This window comes from Rhododendron vialii, chromosome 9a (assembly GCF_030253575.1).
Source record: "Rhododendron vialii isolate Sample 1 chromosome 9a, ASM3025357v1".
In the NCBI taxonomy this organism is placed as follows: Eukaryota; Viridiplantae; Streptophyta; class Magnoliopsida; order Ericales; family Ericaceae; genus Rhododendron; species Rhododendron vialii.
Window position 1 is genome coordinate 25,574,274 of NC_080565.1, and position 22,470 is coordinate 25,596,743.

At 39.7% G+C, this 22,470-nt stretch overlaps 2 protein-coding genes across 2 annotated transcripts; both read right to left on the reverse strand.

Annotated features, from left to right (window-relative positions):
* Positions 1–238: 238 nt before the first annotated feature.
* Positions 239–2,232, reverse strand: LOC131301876 (uncharacterized protein At4g22758-like). The gene is made up of 2 exons (XM_058328368.1): positions 1,446–2,232; positions 239–620 (listed from the first exon to the last, which is right to left on the reverse strand). The coding sequence occupies exons 1-2, from the start codon at positions 1,693–1,695 to the stop codon at positions 442–444; spliced, it is 429 nt and encodes a 142-aa protein (XP_058184351.1). The 5' UTR covers positions 1,696–2,232; the 3' UTR covers positions 239–441.
* A 16,448-nt stretch (positions 2,233–18,680) lies between these two features.
* Positions 18,681–20,928, reverse strand: LOC131301877 (kirola-like). Its single transcript, XM_058328370.1, has 2 exons — positions 20,646–20,928; positions 18,681–19,367 (listed from the first exon to the last, which is right to left on the reverse strand). The coding sequence occupies exons 1-2, from the start codon at positions 20,731–20,733 to the stop codon at positions 19,090–19,092; spliced, it is 366 nt and encodes a 121-aa protein (XP_058184353.1). The 5' UTR covers positions 20,734–20,928; the 3' UTR covers positions 18,681–19,089.
* Positions 20,929–22,470: the final 1,542 nt, after the last annotated feature.

The window sequence follows — 22,470 nt, forward strand, 5'->3', positions numbered from 1 at the left end:
AATGGAACCAAATCTATTTCCACATAAATTGTTCATTAACCAACAACATAAAATACATGATAAGATTGAGAGCCTAGTCACAACAAGAAGTTCATCAATCGTCCATCTAAACTACGGTAAATGCAATCCATCAAATTCTCATAAAATTTTGAGTTTGCAATAATGTAAATTTGTCAAATAAGCCAGCAACAAGCATGCCATTCCACGGAAATAACCATAAGAGAAACAAAACGTCAAATATGTGAACACCAAACTTCTCCATTTTATTGCAGAGGTGAGAAAAACATTGACAAGCACAATTAGTCATCATGCATAATTGGTACTTGGTACTTCAACTAAAACCCATATCCAAAGCAGACCAACAAAACCAAAACCAACAATGAAACTCAACTCCCTTAAACTAATTACCATTTTATTCAGATAACAGCAGAAGTAGTAATTTCAATGGCTAGATATCTTAAGACTGAGAGACTTATTGAACCATGCCTTCCAGTTACAGTTCCCCTTACGCGGCATTGTTTGCTTTTCATCGCCAACCGCAGTCTTCACCATCGGGGCCTTCTTGCAGAGCATGAAATTCCTTACACCAAAGGACCCAATTGCCTCCAACGGACTCAAAGCTGCAAAAACCCCAATCCACCACAAGTACACATTAAACACAAAAATAGATAAGAGAGATGGAAATTTGTGGGTACTGCAAGAAATATGGAAATGACTCAAAGCTGCAGTATACCACATACAACACTCCAAAATAAATGAACTAAGTGCGTGTTTGCGAGATTTTTTGTTTCAAATTTTGAGATTATAGCTTTTCAAAATCAGTTTAGAGTGTTTGTTAAAAATTCTAAATAACAGATTATCGGAGAAAAGGAAGGAATATCTCAAAATCCCAAAGCTGGGTTTGGATAGCTTTTGGGATTCTGCAACAAAAATTCTAAGAAAAGAATGAAATTCTCATAATCTCGCAGCTGCAAGCCTGCAACAGACAGATTTCTCAACTCCTACTAAGATCCGGAATCTAAAATATGTAGCAGAATCTCAAGTAAAATCTGTATCCACAACTATCAGAAACATGCAACATATGGGAGGAACTATTTATGGGTAATGTAAGAATCGGTGGAATTGACTCAAAGATGAAAAATTTCCAACTCAACTCCAAATTACATCTCACAAACTTAAAAAAATTGATATGGAAAATTTGTGGTAATTTGCTATGAGCCTATGGCCTTAATTGGTTCCCCGCTGGTGGACGGGATTTGGTCCCAAGGACTCGAGGAAGGTGTAAGCTGGCCCAAACACCTCAATTATCAAAATTTGTGGGGTATTAGCAGCAATGTTCCACACATAACTCCAACTCAAATCTAACGAAACAAAATAACTAGGGATGGAAAATTTGTGTGCGTACACATAACTGAAGAATTTGGCAGCAATAGATATATATATACCTTCGTTTCCGGCAATGGGGCAGTAGAGCACGAAATCGTCGAGGTCGGAGCCGAGGACCGGAAGCCGACCCTCACGTGCGTAGGACTTGAGCGTGGTCTCGATCACGGCGCCGACGAGCTGTCCCTCATTCACCACGAACCGGATCGGGCCCGCGCTGCCCAGAACGGTGATGCTTATCAACAGGCGGCCCCCGCCGCCTCCTCCACCCTTGCTGCCGCCGTTCTTCTTCTGCTGCTTGTAAATCATCATTATTGAATTTGGAAACAAAAATTACCAAAAAGAAATTATAGGGACCAGAAAAAAGCCTAGATCGAGAAAGAGGGTTTGAGTTGGTTCAGAGAGAGAAATGGATAGGCATGGAGTTTTTGGAGAAAGAGAGAGAGAGAGGTTTAGGGGTCGGGGCCGATGCAGCGGTAGTACCAGCCTTCCTTGCAGGAACCAAAGGAGAAAGCAGAGGCAGCTGAGATGATCCCCCTGGGTGTAAAAGGGGAGATCATTAACAGATTGCTGGAGATTTCCACCATTCACAATGGGATTGATTGGATTCTGGGTGTAAAGAGAGAGAGAGAGAGAGAGAGAGAGAGAGAGAGAGAGAGAGAGAGGGAAATGGGAAAAAGGTAGAGCGTTCTTTATTCAGAGGAATGAAAGAGATCAGGGTTTGAGAGAGAGAAGGGGGGTGTGGGGGAGGAACGGGTCGGTGTTGGATTGCTTTATAGTAGAGCGAACATCCTGGGTTGGGTTTTTGGGGCTAGGGTTTCCTCCTTCCCTCCCTATAAAATGTGTGAAACTCCGTGTATCGGTGTATGTATAGGTACAGATGCGGAGAAATGAATTTGTCACTCACTTTTTTGTTAACGTCACTCTCTTGTAAGTGTATTTTTGCATCAAAAATATACTTGCAAGGAAATGACGTTAACAAAAAAAAGAGTGACAAAATCAGCAGTCTAGATGTGTTAGTGCAAAGCAGTGTTTTGATTGTCTTCATTCAACGCTATGGGACCATCAAGGACCGTTTTTGCTAATTTTTTGTCAAATTTGAATTTGAATTTTTCGCATTTATTAATTTTATGTCAAATTTTGATGTATTATTGATTCGTTCTCAATGAGAGAAATCTTAATAGTTTTACTCAAGTGTTTTTTAAATATTCAAGAAAGCACTTAAAAAGCTGCTTTTCTGAGGTTTTAATTGAGTATTTCCTAAAAAAATTGAGTAAAAGTCACAATTTTGATTTTTTTCAAGTAATTAATAATACATAAAAATTTGACGTAAAATTAATGAACAAAAAAAATTTGAACAATGACAAAACAAAAAAATTGTAATCTACAACTTGTAACTTAGCGGAAACAGGCCCAAGTGGCGTTGCCTATGTGGTAGTTTCAATTATTTATGTAATAACAAATTTGCGATAGAGACATTTATATTTCACTTTTATTAGATGATTGAAAACAAGGAATGATCCACATTACATTATTATTTCGGGAGTATTGAATAATTGACCCTTTGTCTGTGTGTGTTGAATAATCTCTTTTCCACTGATGTAATTTTTATTTTTTTATCCGTCACTGATGATGTATGCAATATTGAAAAATAAAACTAAAAATCTCCTCTCCGTTTCCCTTATGCCAAATCTCGGCGAGGGTTAAGCTTGCATACGGTGGCAACTCTACGTACTTATCTTTATGTAGTACTCCGTATAAAACTACGTGTGCCAGCTAATATTTACAAGGCATATGCGTTTTCTTCTCCACCAAGTTTTTTCTTCTTTTTTACGGAGTAGTAAGGTAAAAATCAGAAACTCCCCCTCATCTATCACTCTTTATTACTTACACCCCTTTTATCTATTAAACCCTTCACTTACACTCCCTCATCTATCCAACATTATCACTTAAGTCCCCTTAGTCAAAATTTATGTCCAAACTTTGGATGGAGTGAAAGAAAACATGAAAAACAAGTTTCTTATGCCTCCACCTCCTTCCCTTTCTCACCAAGGAACTCCAACCACCAATTAATCTAAAATATGTTCAATTTAATGGCTTCCTCATCCTTCTTCAACCTCCTCCATCTTTACCAATGCCACACTCTCCAAACCACAGTTGCCGCATAAAATGCCTTCTCATCCGCCTCTCTTTCTCTCCTCCTCATTCTTACTGTCATTGTCTGAGTTGTTCAACGTTGAGGTCAAATTTTACTGTTGCCGTTTGAGTTGTTCAACGTCAAGGTCGAAATCGATGAGGATGATAACAAGGGTAGGCTCGTAGAAGAGTTTCGAAGAGAGGTCATTAGGTCCAGCGTGATCCAGGAGTGCGTGCGGAGGAAGTCCCGTGAGAATAAGCATGAGAAAAAGAAGCAGAAGAATTGTACAACCCATAAGTCCATATACCATTCCAACAAGAAAATGGCAAATTGGGGAAAAGGGTACTCACGAGAACTACCTTATGGGCCGGAACAAGAACTGGGTTATCGTTGTCGGATGCCACAAGAACGACGTCGATGAAGCACGATGGCATGGGCCTTTGCTACTAATGAGGGGTCCAGGAGGAGAATCTAAGGAAGATATATGAGAGAGTGTTATTGGGGAGAGAGGGATGATGTAACGCCCCAAATTTTGGGAACATTAATTATAACTACTTATTCAAACTTGAACATTTGATAAATAAAAGTGGAATAATAAGTCATTACATCCCAAATTATTCTCAAATCAAGATTTCACTTATTTAAGGATAGGGAGGGGTGCTACAAGATATTTCTACTCCTCATGGTGATTTTCTTCTTCAGCGGTATTCTGCTCGGCTCCATATCGCTCCAAACTATAGTACGCCTCTTGTTCGCCTTCTAAGTCTGGCATAAAAGGCCAGGGGTACAAAAGTAACACCGTGAGCTATAAAGCTCAGTAGCTAACTCTTACCTCTATGTCCCATACTTTACCAAAAATAATATCTACTTTACAAGGCATCAACATAATTTTCAAATCAACAAATAGTGATATCATACAAATAAAAGTGTCGAGTGTCGAGTTTAGAATAGTGTATTGTACTCTGTGTAAAAACGTCAATTTCACTTATTATCAATTATTTTCCTTTAGCACTGGTTCCGTTTACTTTCTCTTTCAGAATGACGGTCGACCATGCATTTACAAACTCTGGTTCCGCCGTTCCGGTCTCCCAGGTTTACTCACACATTCTCAAACACTGGTTCCGCCGTTCCGGTCTCCCAGGTTTACACACGCACACCCAAACTCTGGTTCCGCCGTTCCGGTCTCCCAGGTTTACACATGTCAAAATTTCTCTTTTGCTCTTTTTCGTTTTCCAATATCATTTTCTCGTTTCTCGTGTTTCATACACATGCATCATTTTCTTGCGAACACATTATTCTTTCAAAGCTTGCTAAAATCATGTAGAACTAAATTCTACTTTCATGCTTTTCTAATAATAAAATAAAGTAAAATAAAAACGTATTCCATATCCTTCCTTTCTAACTAGGACAAAAATCAATACACTGGGTAAATGAAGTACACTGGGCTTGCTTCTTTTCCACGTCAAAACAAAAGTCAGTAGGCTTGGTAATTGGAAAACCTTTCCCACGCCAACCAAAAAGTGACTGTGTGCTTGCTTCTTTTCTAAATTAATAAAAATGCCAAAGTCAGTACACTAGCAAGTGTAGACTTTTCATTCATGCCAATTAACTCCTTTTTTTTTAAAGGTCCTGTAATTACTCCATTGTTTCTTCAAGCAACATTACAAGCAATTACTCCGGTTTTCTTTATACAGTGTACAACGGAAATATAACTACTCTGATGTTAACATTTTAATTTTTCCAACAAACTAATTATGCGGGTAACTATAAAATTCTCTAGATCAATATTTTTTTAAAATCAATGAACACGTAGCTCTACTATATTTAGGTGAGCAAGTAGGAGGTTTCTACCTTACTTCTTGGCGGTAGCGGGTTGATTATGATGGCGTCGGGTCGGATGATCGGTACGTTTCTTTTCGGTCTAGGATTGGCCGAAATTCTAGTCTTCTTTCTCAGGACCGAAAAATAACGGTAAAAGTGTAGAATTTATTTTTTTGAAGAACAGTGATGATGTGATTAGTGGTTAGTGGTATAAGACTGACTTTTCTTTTCCCTTTTCCTCCAGTGGTTCCCTCCTTCGTTCCTTTCTCTATTTAGCTTCCCAAATGGGAAAGAACAAGTGGAAGTGGAATGCCCAAAAATGGGAAGTATGTGAAGGTATATATAGGCCTCTCATCTATCTCTCTCTCCTCCCTCTCCACGGCACACACACGCACCCTCTTCCTCATATTTTAAATTTCTAGCTTGGGCAAGGCTATAATAGGGTGAATGATGGGGCATGGGGGAGGAAAATTTGGTGTAAGATCTTATCTCATTGCTCCTCTCTCTCTCGGCAATATCCACACACACACACACACACTCTCTCTCTCTCTCTCTCTTTTGTCTTGTCATTGGTGAGCTACACATTCATAGGCTATATTGTAGGATAGAGGGAAATGATGAGTAATGTAAGCGTTTGTTCCCTTCTCTCTCTCCCTCTCTCGGCCATTTCCCTCTCTCTCTCTCTCTCCCTCCTATAAGCCATATATACATAGGATGTTATAGCCTGGCAACAGTCATGATAGATGGAGATTTGGATAAAAAGAAATCCCATCCTTTCCCTCTTCTCGGCAATCTCCCTCTCACTCACTCTCTCTCTCTCCTTGGTACACACATTCCCTTTTTCAAGTTTTAAAATTCCTAGCCCTAGAGAGCTACTACCAAGCTGGTTTAATGATGGTGCAGTACAAGTGGAAAGGGAAAAACTGATGGACAATCTACTCTCTTTCTCCCTCTCCTCTCTCGGTAAAATCTCTCCCTCCATTATCTTTTCTTAATTGCTATATATAAATATACATCATAGGCTGTCATAGGCATGACTGATGGGAATTTGGATAAAATCCCAACTTCTCCCTTTTCTATTTTCGGCAATCTCTCTTTCCATGAATGGGTATGAATATATATTAAGGCTTGAAAATCTAAATTTATTAAAACAAGATTTGTTTAATCAAATAAATACTCAATTAATTAAATAAAAGGACAATCAAGTAAAAGTAATTTTTATTAAACTTAAAATTTTATTGATAAGAAATTAGGGTCGCTACAACCTACCCCGCTTAACAAATTTCGTCCTCGAAATTAAGTACATACTACGATGTAAAAAGATGCGGGTAGTTTTCTCGGATAGCGTCTTCTCGTTCCCAGGTAGATTCCTCAATTCCTTGATGTCTCCATAAAACTCGCACCAACTTGATCGTTTTGCCTCGAATATTCTTTTCGCTATGATCTTGAATCTCTACTGCTTGCTCCTCGAAAGTAGTATCTTCGTTTAGAGTGACATCCTCCCAGTTGATAACATGAGTGGGAAGGGCAATGTACTTGCGAAGCATCGACAAGTGAAACACATGGTGAACTCGATCCAGCTGTGGTGGCAATGCTAAGCGGTAAGCCACATTCCCAATTTTTGCCAAAATATCGAATGGCCCAATATATCGTGGAGACAATTTCCCTTTTTTCCCAAACCGAATAACTCCTCGACATGGTCTGATTTTTAGGAACACATGATCGCCAACCTTGAAAGATAAGGGTCTGCTCCTTTTGTCCAAGTAACTCTTCTGACGACTCTGGGCGGTAAGCAGCTTCTGTCGAATCACCTTAATCTTTTCAGTCGTATTTCTGACAAGATCTGGTCCAATCAATTCGGCTTCCCCAGCATCAGTCCAACAAACCGGTGAGCGACAGGGTCTTCCGTACAGAGCTTCAAAGGGTGTCATCTCGATACTTGACTGATGGCTGTTGTTGTAAGCAAATTCGATCAGAGACAACTATTGTTCCCAGTTTTCGGAGAAATCAAATGCATAAGCCCTCAGCATGTCTTCCAGAATTTGAATTGTCCTCTCCGTCTGTCCATCCGTCTGTGGGTGAAAAGCAGCACTGAGCCGAATGTCCGTTCCCAAAGCTTTTTGCAGTCCTTTCCAGAATTTAGATATGAATCTTGGATCACGGTCAGATACGATAGATACAGGTACTCCATGTAAGCGTACAATTCCTTGGATGTAGAGCAAACTTAAAGCTTCCATGTTCTCCGTCATCTTTACTGGTAAGAAATGCGCCGATTTAGTGAGACGGTCAACTATTACCCAAATAGCAGTGTTAGACTTAGGCGTCTTGGGTAAGCCGGTCACAAAATCCATGGAAATATGCTCCCACTTCCATGTCGGTATCGGTAAAGGTTGAAGATCCCCTCCGTGCTTTCGGTGTTCAGCTTTGACTTGTTGATAGACCAAACAGGTTGACACAAAACTAGCTACATCTTTCTTCATTCCCTCCCACCAGTACGTCCTTCGCAGATCATGGTACATCTAAGTAGCCCCAGGATGAACAGCGAAGTTCGAGTGATGAAATTCTCGTAGTACGGCTTCTCGGAGGGTGCCGATGTTTGGCACAAAGATCGAACCTTTGAATCTGATGCTGTTGTCGGTGTGAATCGTCCATCCAGTAAGTGTTTTTCCGACCATAATCTGCGACCGTATAAATTCACAGTCTTGTTCAAATCCTTGAGCAAGTAAAATTTCTCGGTGAAGTGCAGGTACAGCAGTAAGAGCGCATAAGTGTGCTTGTCCATTGACTGATGACGCTTGCAGGTTGAACTCATTGAGTGTCTTTACCATCTCCCGTTCTTTCATGGCTACTTTAGCTTTCTGCTCTCGACTCTTGCGACTTACAGCATCGGCTACAACGTTAGCTTTGCCTGGGTGGTAGGACATAGTGAATTTGTAATCCTCAAGATATTCCATCCACCTCCTCTGTCTCATATTCAGCTCCTTCTGTGTGAACAGATACTTGAGACTCTTGTGATCTGTGAAAACTTCAAATTGCTCGCTGTATAGATAATAACGCCACGACTTGAGAGCGAAAACTACTGCTGCCAACTCTAGGTCGTGCGTAGGGTAATTCTTTTCATGCGGTCTCAATTGACGTGATCCATAGGCAACAACCTTCCCATTTTGCATCAAAATGCAACCCAACCCAACCCATCTTTCGAAGCGTCATAGTAAACTGTGTAACCTACATCCCGCTCTGGAATGATGAGTATGGGTGCACTGGTTAGTCTTTTCTTCAACTCCTGAAATGTCTTCTCACAGGTTTCACTCCATTCAAACTTGACTCCCTTTTGTGTCAATCTTGTCATTGGTTTGGCAAGAATCGAGAAGTTTTGAATAAATCGTCGATAATAGCCAGCCAATCCCAGAAAGCTTCTGATTTCGAACACTGTCGTAGGCCGCTTCCAATCCAGTACGGCTTCCACCTTGCTATCATCCACTGCAATTCCCTCTTTAGACACGACGTGACCTAGGAATTTAACCACTTCTAACCAGAACTCGCACTTACTAACCTTTGCATAGAGTTGGTTGTCTCTAAGCACTTGTAGTACGATCCTGAGGTGTTCTTCGTGCTCCTCTTTCGTGGTTGAGTATATCAGTATGTCATCAATGAACACTACCACAAATCTATCTAGGTAGGGTTGAAAAATTTTGTTCATGAGACACATGAATACTGCTGGTGCATTGGTGAGTCCAAATGGTATTACTACAAATTCATAGTGTCCGTATCTGGTTCTGAATGCAGTCTTGGTGATATCCTCATCCCGAATTCTCAATTGGTGGTACCCCGATCGAAGGTCGATCTTTGAGAAACAAGTAGCTCATCTCAATTGATCGAACAAGTCATCGATTCTAGGCAGAGGGTAGCGATTCTTGATTGTAACCCGATTCAACTGTCTATAGTCGATGCAAAGGCGTAGTGTCCCTTCCTTCTTCTTCACAAATAGGGCTGGTGCTCCCCATGGCGATGTGCTTGGCCGGATATAACCCTTCTCTTACAGATTTTGCAGTTGAGTCTTGAGTTCCTTCAGTTCAGTTGGTGCCATTCTATACGGGGCTATGGAGATCGGTGCAGTTCCAAGATGGAGTTCAATGGTGAAGTCTATCTCCCGCTGCGGTGGTAACCCAGGTAGTTCTTCAGGAAATACGTCCACATACTCGCAGACAATGTGGGGTAGTTCTAGCTCCATTTGATCAGTTTCTCCCAACTTGAGGCTAGCTAGCCATCCAAAAAGTTGGTACTGCCACCTTGTTTGTCTTGTCGTGGAATTTGGAGTCTGTCGATTCCCTTTAAATTTGAAGCAGGTTCCGTCAGGAGTGAAAGCCGTCACCATTTTCTGATGACAGTCTATAATAGCTCGGTGGAACGACAGCCAATCCATTCCCAAAATTACATCGAAGTCAGCCATATCGATCACTCTAAAGTCACAGATTCGACGTAGATCAGCTACTTCTATCTCGCACCCTTTACAAATTAAACTAACAGCTAACTTCCCACCCAAAGGTGATGTTACCATCATGTTTGATTTTAAGGGTTTTATTTCTAATCCTAGTGCAGATACGCAGGTAACAGATACAAACGAATGTGATGCTCCAGAATCAAATAAGGCTTGTACGCAGGTACTGAATAATAGTAGCGTACCTTGGATCACAGAGGGATCCTACTCTTCCTGCTCAGTCTGTAGAGCAAAGACACGCCCTCCAGTATTCTGTTGACTTCCCATCGGTTGCTTCCCTTTCCAATTGTGTTGCTGAGGTTGGATCTGTTTGTTGTTCTGTTGTTGAGGTCCACCTTGATTCTGATTATTAAAACCAGTCTGTCGGAATTGTTGAGGTGGTTGACTTCCATCCACTCGAGGCCTCTTTTGCTGTGGTTTTGGGCAGTCACGGCTATAATGCCCCATTGCTTGGCAATTGTAGCATTGAACCGTAGAAATATCGCGGATAAATCCTTGCGATGGCCTTGGTGGTTGGTTTTGCACTGCCCTGGTGTTGTTCCATGTTTGACCTCCTAGCTGCAGGTTGAATGACTTCCTTGGATAAGGTCCCTGATTGTTGTTAGTGTTGAAGGTTTGGTTGCTTCGAATTGGTCCTCCAGCACTTACTCCTGTCTTCTTCCACTTGGCCTTGAAATCCATGTCTTCTCTTTCAAGCCTCAAAGCGCATTTTACAACTTGTGAGTAAGTGGGAAACTCATGGCCGACTACTGCCTTGCGAAAGGAACTCAGTCCCCATTCAAACTTCCTTGCCTTGTCATTCTCAGTCGGAATAGTAGTTAGAGCATATTGTGACAGTTCCTCGAACTTGGCAGCATACTGCATCACCGTCATTGAACCTTACTGCAGACTATGAAATTCCTGCGCCTTCGCCTGCTTGATCGGTGCAGGGAAGTACTTATCTAGGAAGATGCGTTCAAACTCAGCAAACGTCATTGTTGCAACATCGGGAGTTGTCTCCATCAGCTCCCACCAATAACGAGCCTCGCCCTTCAACTGATATGCGGCTAGAGCCACTCGATCCCCATCACGAGCGATATCCAAGGTGCTGAATATCACTTTAACTTCCTTAAGCCAAGCTTTGGCTAAAGTTGGTTCAGGTTATCCGTGGAAAGCCGACGGTCGTCATTTACAAAACTCGTTCAGTGCTTGTGCCCGAGTCATTGGTCCAGGTACGTGAGCGTGGGGCGGTGGGCGGTTGGCGTTGTTGATAGCTGCGGTGAAGGCTTGCAAAAGTTGAGCGAAATCCACGTTTCCGTTGGCTGGGTTAGGATGGTCGTTGGATGATTCTCCATTGCGGTCATTGTTTTCGTTACCTACCCCATTGCGTGTGAGCACCATCTACAATTTTTCAGATTTTTTTTGGGGATTCAGCATGGTATCTTATATATCTATGTACATATATACATATTAATCCTTTATACCAATATAATACTTGAGACAGAAATGTAAACCGAACTGAAACTTTTATTAATAAAAGCAAGGTACATGATGCTGATTAAGGAAAATAAACAACTACATCCTATTACATGGATCTATTGTCCTTGATTCACTACGGAGAGTTAACAGAGGATAATTTCGTTCCTTATTCTAACATTTCACCTCTACCTACTTCCTACGGAGTCCAAAGTGAATCCTAAGTGTCTCCGTGTGAGCTTTTTGAGCTTGCTCCTGTTCGTACTCTTCTTGACGACGAAGTTGTTCTTGGTTTTCAGCTTCAGTCTGAAGGGGAAGTTCCTCCAAGGTCTCGATTGGAAAGTGGGAAAGATCAGCTAGTGGCGTATCAAATAAATACCCCACATCTATGTGCTTGTAGGGTGGTGCAGGTGGTGTCTCCTCAATCACTGGGATGTCGTAGAGGTCAGAGTTAGTGTCTCGGTCGTACACTAGTGGTGGTAAAGGCAGAGAGTTGGCTGGGACTGGTATAGACCGGTAGAAACTCAAGGCAGCGGCGGAGCTACGTGTAGCCATATCTACAAGTAAAAATTATATATTAGACTTAAGAATATAGGGAATCGTGCTGAAATAAGGTAAAAACACCAGTATCGTAGCAACAAATTTTTTTTTTTAATTATTAATAAACTCCACATAAGTCAACAACATAACATACTAGTCGCAATACTACCACACATATTCGTAGGTCCTACAAATTCTTCTTAGCACAAGTTTATTTAAATAAGCCTAACTACTGCTAGGTCTTCACTTCCTCTTCTCCTCATAATGGAATCAGTTCTGAGTAACAACTTTTCATGGTGCTAAATTTTTCTATGGTCATGTAGGTGATCCCATAACTCCTCCACATCGCTCTCAGGTTCCAGCTCTTCTTCCAGTATTGCTTCAATTTCGACTTGCACTTGCTCGCCCATCCCATGGTCATTCAGCCAAGCGTTTGCTTGTACCTCAGGCTCCTCCTCATTCTCCCATTCTTCCGGGTCTTCTTCCTCTGGTTCCTCGGGTTCTTCTTCCTCAGGTTCCTCTTCTGCAGGCTCCTCCTCTTCATGTACCAACACATCCATTGGTGGCCAAACTCCAAAGGTTCGATAGTATTCGTCCAGCAAGGGAAATTGTTGGGCAAAGTAGGGGTCGTTTATCAAATGGTCGAGTACGCGTAACGTTTTAAAACTGAGTTTTATTAACTCTAAAGGGAAACTTTGGAATTCTAGGTTCTATATTCGATCCTTGATTTAAGTCATCATCCAATTGTTCGGGAATTTCCAGCTCGGTGGTAATGCCAATTTTCACACCTTGCTTCAATTCGAAGATTGTTGTATCAAAATTCCACCCAATTTGGGACGGTAAACTTAAACTCAATTCACGTTTATACATTGGTCAAACTATCTTATGGTCTACCCATTCTACCGATGGCCGAGTATTTAACCTAAAGCTCTGATACCAAGTTGTAACGCCCCAAATTTTGGGAACACTAATTATAACTACTTATTCAAACTTGAACATTTAATAAATAAAAGTGGAATAATAAGTCATTACATCCCAAATTATTCTCAAATCAAGATTTCACTTATTTAAGGATAGGGAGGGGTGCTACAAGATATTTCTACTCCTCATGGTGATTTTCTTCTTCAGCGGTATTCTGCTCGGCTCCATATCGCTCCAAACTATAGTACGCCTCATGTTCGCCTTCTAAGTCTGGCATAAAAGGCCAGGGGTACAAAAGTAACACCGTGAGTTATAAAGCTCAGTAGCTAACTCCTACCTCTATGTCCCATACTTTACCAAAAATAATATCTACTTTACAAGGCATCAACATAATTTTCAAATCAACAAATAGTGATATCATACAAATAAAAGTGTCGAGTGTCGAGTTTAGAATAGTGTATCGTACTCTGTGTAAAAACGTCAATTTCACTTATTATCAATTATTTTCCTTTAGCACTGGTTCCGTTTACTCCCTCTTTCAGAATGACGGTCGACCATGCATTTAGAAACTCTGGTTCCGCCATTCCGGTCTCCCAGGTTTACTCACACATTCTCAAACACTGGTTCCGCCGTTCCGATCTCCCAGGTTTACACACGCACACCCAAACTCTGGTTCCGTCATTCCGGTCTCCCAGGTTTACACATGTCAAAATTTCTCTTTTGCTCTTTTTCGTTTTCCAATATCATTTTCTCGTTTCTCGTGTTTCGTACACATGCATCATTTTCTTGCGAACACATTATTCTTTCAAAGCTTGCTAAAATCATGTAGAACTAAATCCTACTTTCATGCTTTTCTAATAATAAAATAAAGTAAAATAAAAATGTATTCCATATCCTTCCTTCCTAACTAGGACAAAAATCAATACACTGGGTAAATGAAGTACACTGGGCTTGCTTCTTTTCCACGTCAAAACAAAAGTCAGTAGGCTTGGTAATTGGAAAACCTTTCCCACGCCAACCAAAAAGTGACTGTGTGCTTGCTTCTTTTCTAAATTAATAAAAATGCCAAAGTCAGTACACTAGCAAGTGTAGACTTTTCATTCATGCCAATTAACTCCTTTTTTTTTAAAGGTCCTGTAATTACTCCATTGTTTCTTCAAGCAACATTACAAGCAATTACTCCGGTTTTCTTTATACAGTGTACAATGGAAATTATAACTACTCTGATGTTAACATTTTAATTTTTCCAACAAACTAATTATGCGGGTAACTATAAAATTCTCTAGATCAATATTTTTTTAAAATCAATGAACACGTAGCTCTAATATATTTAGGTGAGCAAGTAGGAGGTTTCTACCTTACTTCTTGGTGGTAGCGGGTTGATTATGATGACGTCGGGTCGGATGATCGGTACGTTTCTTTTTGGTCTAGGATTGGCTGAAATTCTAGTCTTCTTTCTCAGGACCGAAAAATAACGGTAAAAGTGTAGAATTTATTTTTTTGAAGAACAGTTATATGGGTGATGATGTGATTAGTGGTTGGTGGTATAAGACTGACTTTTCTTTTCCCTTTTCCTCCAGTGGTTCCCTCCTTCGTTCCTTTCTCTATTTAGCTTCCCAAATGGGAAAGAACAAGTGGAAGTGGAATGCCCAAAAATGGGAAGTATGTGAAGGTATATATAGGCCTCTCATCTCTCTCTCTCTCCTCCCTCTCCACGGCACACACACGCACCCTCTTCCTCATATTTTAAATTTCTAGCTTGGGCAAGGCTATAATAGGGTGAATGATGGGGCATGAGGGAGGAAAAATCTGGTGTAAGATCTTATCTCATTGCTCCTCTCTCTCTCGGCAATATCCACACACACACACATTCTCTCTCTCTCTCTCTCTCTTGTCTTGTCATTGGTGAGCTACACATTCACAGGCTATATTCTAGGATAGAGGGAAATGATGAGTAATGTAAGCGTTTGTTCCCTTCTCTCTTTCCCTCTCTTGGCCATTTCCCTCTCTCTCCCTCTCTCTCTCTCTCTCTCTCTCTCTCTCTCTCTCTCCCTCCTATAAGCCATATATACATAGGATGTTATAGCCTGGCAACAGTCATGACAGATGGAGATTTGGATAAAAAGAAATCCCATCCTTTCCCTCTTCTCGGCAATCTCTCTCTCTCTCTCTCTCTCTCTCTCTCTCTCTCTTTCCCTGGTACACACACTCCCTTTTTCAAGTTTTAAAATTCCTAGCCCTGGAGAGCTACTACCAAGCTGGTTTAATGATGGTGCAGTACAAGTGGAAAGGGAAAAACTGATGGACAATCTACTCTCTTTCTCCCTCTCCTCTCTCGGTAAAATCTCTCCTTCCATTATCTTTTCTTAATAGCTATATATAAATATACATTATAGGCTGTCATAGGCATGACTGATGGGAATTTGGATAAAATCCCAACTTCTCCCTTTTCTATTTTCGGCAATCTCTCTTTCCATGAATGGGTATGAATATATATTAAGGCCTTAAAATCTAAATTTATTAAGACAAGAATTGTTTAATCAAATAAATACTCAATTAATTAAATAAAAGGACAATCAAGTAAAAGTAATTTTTATTAAACTTAAAATTTTATTGATAAGAAATTAGGGTCGCTACAGATGAGGACAGAGAAAGAAAGAGGGAGGTGGAGAGAGAGGGGATCAGGTGTGGAAGGTGGTTAGAGGTGGGAAGTGGAGAGTGGACGACGGTGAAGCAAGTGAGGGATCGAGCTAGCGTTGGTAAAGGAAAGATAAGTGTAACCGTTTAAATAATGAAGCGGGGGGGGGGGGGGGGGGGGTTGGGCTGTGGTTCTTCATAAAAGCCCTAACATAATGCAAGGATAATAAGGTAATTGAACTCCTTTTTATTAACGGTGTAACCCCTTAATCAATTATTGAATAGATGAGGAGGTGTAAGTGATAAATAGGGATAGATGAGGGGGTGTTTCTAATTTTTACCCTTTTTAGTACTCCATTTACTTTCCCAACTTTACGTGGAGTCAAAAAATCTCTTGTGATGCCAGATGAGAACGGTCGGTAAATTTCATTTCATTTGATGATTCGGAAATTTCATTTGGGAGGCTTCATAAGATTTAACGTCCATACAAAAAAATTCAACTACTCGAATATTGGTATCAAATCTGAGCTCATCTTATTTTAATTGTGAAATGGACCACCAGACTGTCACTATTTATGACCTTTAGACAAGAATAATTCAACCAAACCTCAAATTGTCCAATCAACGAACCCAAATTCTTTATGAGGATTTACCTACGAGGATCTTTGCTAAACAAACGGAAAACATTTGAGATGATATCACGGTTAAAGCATCTTATTTATACAGCTCATGCAAACGACAAATTTAGGCATTTTTTTTTGGCAACAATGCTACTCACACAATAATCCAAACACAACATCTCATATACATGTGAACTCCACACACAGTAATATGTGTGGGGTCCACATGTATATGAGAGGTGTTTAGATTGTGGTGTGAGTAACATTTTTTATTTTTTGGGGGGCTCATGCAAGAATAGAGTGTCCATAGTTGGGCTGCTTGGGCTTCGGCAGATTGTTTCTAGCCCAATGGGCTTTCTCTCTGACTTTTGCTTTTGTATATAATTTGTGTGATTAGATACCTTCAATTCATTGATGATGACAAAATGGGGGATGGAGATATGGAATTGCAAAATCTAGCTAGCTCCCAATTGGTACGTACTAATGTTGGTAGAGTTCAACCAAACAAAAAGAACTGCTTAGCTGATGAAAGCTGCATCATGTGAACAATGGCAAACGGATCCAAGACGTGCCTCTCATACCCACGAATGCAGATCGAACACGGGGAATGGAATATCCAAATCGAGTGGATTGGCCGTCCTCATCGCAAAGGTTTCTAGAGCTGATTAGGTGCGATTTACTTGCTCGCAGGACAATGCCTTTCGGAATTGTGATTGTGTACCTAGAAGCATGCAACATGCCATGCCTTTCGGAATTGTGATTGTGTACCTAGAAGGATGCAACATGCCTTCTTACAATTTATCGACACCCACCAAAATAATGGTATGGTGGCAAAGGACAACATTTTTCGTAACTTGAATGACATTTCTTTAAATGGGTTAGTTGCGATTATCAGCATCAGTTATGCAGTTAAATTGTTGTTTCAAAGAAACGTTCATTGTTTTCACATCTTGATAATTTCTTAGCATCTATCTGAGAATATGAAAGCATCTATATGATGTTTTTTGTTAGTAAAATGCGTGGTTTTTCCATACTAGTCTCCAAAAACAAGTTTCGAAAACTGTCATGCAGAAATAATCAGGGATTTGATGGCAAATCAAATTCTGCATGATGCAAACCATATACGGGTGGTCTTCTTTTAAATGTTAGACCCACAACTTATGACATTATTCTGATAATTTCCTGTATATTTTTCTTTTTTCTCTCCCCTGCCTATAGGTTCCCTATTTCTGCCTACCTATAGGTGCCCTATTTCTTTGCCAGGAATTCTACTTCATTTTCTTAAATCAATACTCAGTCGGTTTGTATTTCCTTTAACCTATTTGAATATCTGATTCATATCTTGTCAATCTTCTATATATAAGGAAGCTGATTTTTTTGAATTTCATACATAAATCTAAGAGTTATCATCGTTCAACTGCGATCAAATGGCCTCAAATCTTTAATTAATGGAAAGAGTTCCCCTATTTTCCATTCTCTCTCCCCTCGATTTTCCAACCTTGATGCCCTCATTCTCATCCCACCTCTCTCTAATAGTGAATCTAACGATCGCCATAATCTCGCCTTTCTATCACCGACAACAAATACGCTAGACCGAAGTCCCTCGAAGCCGATGGCTCAATTGAACCACGCTAATTAAGCCTAACTCCCTCAACGTTGACGACTCAATCGACCAAAAGATTACTCATCGCTCTCTTCCTCTTTTCTTCTCCTCTCTCGATCTCCTCATTAGGCGAGTTCAACGCATGTATAACAATTCCAATCTACATTGGGTATTGTCTGTAGTTTAGATTTTTTTGCTAGAATAAGAAGGATTTTTTATGTTAACATTTTGAGATTTGATTTGTGTAGCTCATATTTCTGGTAGATCTTATAAGTTGACATTTATTTCAGCTTCTCTTTGTGACGACGTGACTTCCAATGATGGGTTTAATAGGTGAAACGGATGCGCATATTGTCAGGATTGGATATGTGTTTTCTCGTAAGTTTGGGTTTGTGGTTTGGAAATTTAACTTCATTGAAAATAGGGATATACGAAAAGTTTCATTCCATTTGCATCATATATTACTTAAGAGAAAGTTATGGTACACAGAGTATACCGTATGTCTAAATTATGACAATTTGTGATTTTCATTATGTCGATTTTTTATTTTCTAATGCATATTTATGATGCTAGTTACGACTTGTACTTTAAAATTTACGTATTGAATAGGTCATTAGCAAGTTACCCATAATTGACTTCAATTGAGGGGATATAAGGTTTTTTTTTTTTTTTAAAGGCAAAAAAGTTTTATTCAAGAGGCGATATAAAGGTTTGCCCATGCCTGAAAGTTGAAGCCGTGTCTTCACGCACGTACATTCGCTAGATTGACTATACCAAATCCATACATTTTTTTTGGGTACATAAATCCATACTTCAAGATTTATATGTTTCAGCTTTGTAAAACTATAATCCCAAACTAATTTTTCATGTTGAAATAGTTTGTGATAACAATTGCTCTTTCTCCTTCCGCTGAAATCTCCTTTCAATCCTAAGACATCAGTTTCTATATGGACATGTCACATGTGTTGAGGTATATGCTTCTCTACTTGTATGTTGTCATTATTTATGAGAGAGAGAGAGAGAGAGAGAGAGAGAGAGAGAGAGAGAGAGAGAGAGAGAGAGGTGTTACACAAACATATGCCTTTTTATTTATGCATAGTGGTGTCAAGTCAACATTTAGTAGTAGATATTTTGGCCATAGGTACAAGTTCAACTTTGACCACACCCATGACAGACACATAGAACCACTCGTTATTATACCAGCATTACTCCATACACATTAAGCAAACTAAGTTCATGATTCATTTATTTAGGGAAATGATATTGGCATTCCAAAAATTGATGTAGGCATTCCAAAATTAGTACAACTCCAAAGCCATTTTCCTTTATTTTTTAGAGTGTCTACATCTATTTTTGGAGTGCCAATATTATTTCCCTTTATTTATTTCTCTTTTTCTTTTTTGCGAGAGTGCATGTCCCAGACTTCTTCACATCCCGACTGATCCCCGGACTAGATCATGAACACATCCATCCATTAGTTAGTACATTGGTTGAGATGGTGGACCTCTATGTCCTTGGTGACCCCAACAAGCATATCCATGAATGTGGTAGGATCTTCAACATCCTCACTCAGCTTCTCATATTCTAAGGCCCATATCCCAGAGTGATTTTCCCCTTTTGTGTCCACTTGCATAGTGACTCTATATGTCTTGTACTGCTGCAAGAGATCCCCTTCAACAGCCGTTAATGTCATTAACTTGTTTTCCTCATCTATTACTTCAAGATGCGCCTTATCAGTCTTCTCCTTCCCATCTGCCGTATCACGTAAGTTGAAAAAAAAACAGAAGGTCAAGCTTGTTGTTTTGAGCCTTGAGAGACGATTGGGAATTTTTTTTTTTCTCGGCAAAAGAATTTTATTAATCTTTGAAAGAGGAATACAAAAATTAAAGGGACCAAGGGCAACACTACAATAAGTGCCGCCCCAGACCCAAAAACCTGCAGGAAGACAAGACGCCAACCAAAAAAGAAAAGAAAACCATAACCCAATTAACCTCAACCAAACACCACCGAGATCCTCAAATAACGCCAACCAAAACACGACTCAAACTACAGAGGGAAAAAATAAAACCAACACTGAAACGAATTGCTGAGAGGATATCATCTTTCCTATTTGTAGCACAGAATGAACTATATCTTTCTTTCTTTAGCTGATAAGTAAGTAGCAACAATACTCTCGTGCATAACTTAATTAATATGTGACATGCATATTCCTCTTTCCGGTAAAAACCTTCTCGTTGTTTTTCACTCGGGTATGAATGTGGACTGTATTTTATGTGATAATGGCCAAGAGTCTCATGTTCATTTGTTCTTTGAATGTGCTTTCTCTCAATCAGTTTGGGAGTCTGTTTGGCAGAATTCCTCGAATACTCAAATTCCTTCCTCTTTGTCTGATGTCGTTGCATGGTATATCCAGAATGTTAAGGGATCGAGCTGGTTTCAAGGGTTGGATTTTAAAGAGTGTATTAGCTGCTTGTGTCTATAACCAGTGGTGGGAAAGGAATCAAAGGGTTTTCAACACAAGGCTTCATCCCATAAGAACAAAGAATTGTGCTGTAGTTGGAGCCTCTCGACTAGGATTTTTGGTCCAAACTGTGTGGTGTAGGTGAACATTGTATAGAGTTGCTTTCTTTGCTTGATTCTTTGTGTTTTCTTTGTGGTTCTCTGAGGCGTGTCTCAGGTGCCCTGTTTTTGTGGGGATGCCCTTAGATCTTGTACATGAGTTTGTGCTTTATAAAAGAGCTATACTTATTAAAAAAAAAAACCAAAAAATAATTTCGTGCTTAAATTTTCTAGAGTTTTGTTAATTGGAACTAATTTAAAGACTAATTGATAGTATCTTTTAAATTTGGGCAAAAAAGTCAAAATGCACGAAAATACTTTGTTTCTTGATCCAATACGTGGGACGATTTTGAAAAAAAAAATACCGAATGGAGGGAGTAGAAAAGAGTAACGAAAATATCAGAACATTAATGACAATAATTATAGTAGGAGTAAATGGTAAATAAAAATGTAGAGATTTTGTTTTCATACCTTGATTATAATGCCAGACGATGACAGAGCCTACAGTACCCCAATTACCTTGAGGAAATTCAACATTCCGAATGTTACCAGGTGACATATTTGAGAAGTGATGTGGATTGTATCGGTAGTTCTCAAGGAACTTATCTCCATCCGACTTGATCTCTACTTTTCCTTACCATCTTTCCTTTTAGATCCATCTGCTCGAAGTATTTCAATCAATACCCCAGAAACCCTGAAATTATTTGAATACACTAGAGGAAACTATTGGAAAGGCTGTAAGTGGTGAAGGAAAAGCTTTGGCATGGAGGCAATTATATAGTGGAGGGAAAAAATTTCAGTGCTGAGCGGGTACCACATGGTGCCCGCTTGCGCATCCGAGCCGTCTATTACATGTTTGAACAGCTCAGATTTGGAAAGAGAAAAATGAGAGAGAAATTGTAGATGTGAGAGGAGAGAAAGGGTTTCAATCCGAACCGTCCAAAAGTGTATCGGACAGCTCGGATGCACCGAATGGGTACCACGTAGGATAGACTTGCTCGGCCCTGAAAAATCAGGAGGGAATAGTGGAGAACCCTGATTCCTGCTGCAGTACTTGTGCAAAAATTACTAGTAATAGTTTGCCGGATGTGGTAGAAAATAATTGTGTTCACCTAGTAAACAATGGGTCATATTTCTTTTGAAAAATGCTAATTACCTCAGCCCAATGGGCAATATTTAATGAACAAAAATTATATGTAGATCTGTGAATTTGTATAGATATCTAGAAAAATTCATTGAAATTCAATTTTTTTTTTTTACATTAAGTGTGGATTATATCTACTACGTACTACCTAATGGGCTGATGTTAGCAAAAATTATTTTTTATTTTTTCTTTCTATAATCGTTGAGGCCTACGTTGGTCAACATCTAGTGAGAGGTGGGAAACGGGAATCAATCCCCCCGGCCTCCCCAAATAGAGAATAATTTTGTTCACCTGAACATTACACTTTCAGTAATTGGTGGATATTGCGTCGGGTGGAAAGAATGAACAAAATTATTCTCCAATGGGAAGGGTGAATTTATCAGAGATACTAGAACCACGATTGCAGTGCGTGTGTGCGCACAAATATATTTGTGGTTGAAGAGTTTTCCTAAATTTATTCAATGGGAGTGGTATTACACTATTACTTATTGTACCACACATGGAAATGGAAGTAAACCATGGCTTGGACCGGGTTTCCATATTACAAATTACGTTATATCCAGGTCCCTTTGACTAAATAAACAAGTCCTAACTTTCTTGCGACACAAAAATTATTTTTTTTATCGGTAAAAGTAACATTTAGTAAGAAAAAAGAGAAAGGAGATTAATCCAATCAACTTTCTTTTTTTTTTTTTGACAAAAGTGAGAAGATTATATTGATAAACGCCCAACGCCACTTACAAAACGGAGATCATTACAAAGAACTTGGACAAAGCTGAACTAATCGTTTAACAAATAGAAAACAAGTAAATCACAAGGCAATCGATGTCTTTTCATCCTTACCCAGACATGGCCTGACGCAATAGCGACACTTTTAAACTGCCTAACAACTAATTAGGAGTCTGAGAAAAAGTGCAAAGTTAAGGACAAAAGACACCAAATACCCAGACGATCAGATGCACTCCAGCCAAGTATGAACGCACCAATGAACTCCCAAGAACTACAAATTTGCCAAGCCGCCATGGGTTGCCTCGCCTAAATTCTGAAGTGCTTTTGGGTGTTTTGTTAACGCCTCTAACGATATCGAACGAAGCTCATTTTTAACAGAGACCTTAAACGACATGTTTTGAACAAAATGAGCGGCTCCAATCA

Bases quoted from the DNA above. Each gene is read 5' to 3' on its own strand.
- LOC131301876 (XM_058328368.1), bottom strand. From the start codon at position 1,695: ATGATGATTTACAAGCAGCAGAAGAAGAACGGCGGCAGCAAGGGTGGA. The intron at 621-1,445 runs GTATATATATAT...GGGTTTTTGCAG, and splicing joins CCCCATTGCCGGAAACGAAG to CTTTGAGTCCGTTGGAGGCA.
- LOC131301877 (XM_058328370.1), bottom strand. From the start codon at position 20,733: ATGTCACCTGGTAACATTCGGAATGTTGAATTTCCTCAAGGTAATTGG. The intron at 19,368-20,645 runs GTATGAAAACAA...GTGATACGGCAG, and splicing joins CGTCTGGCATTATAATCAAG to ATGGGAAGGAGAAGACTGAT.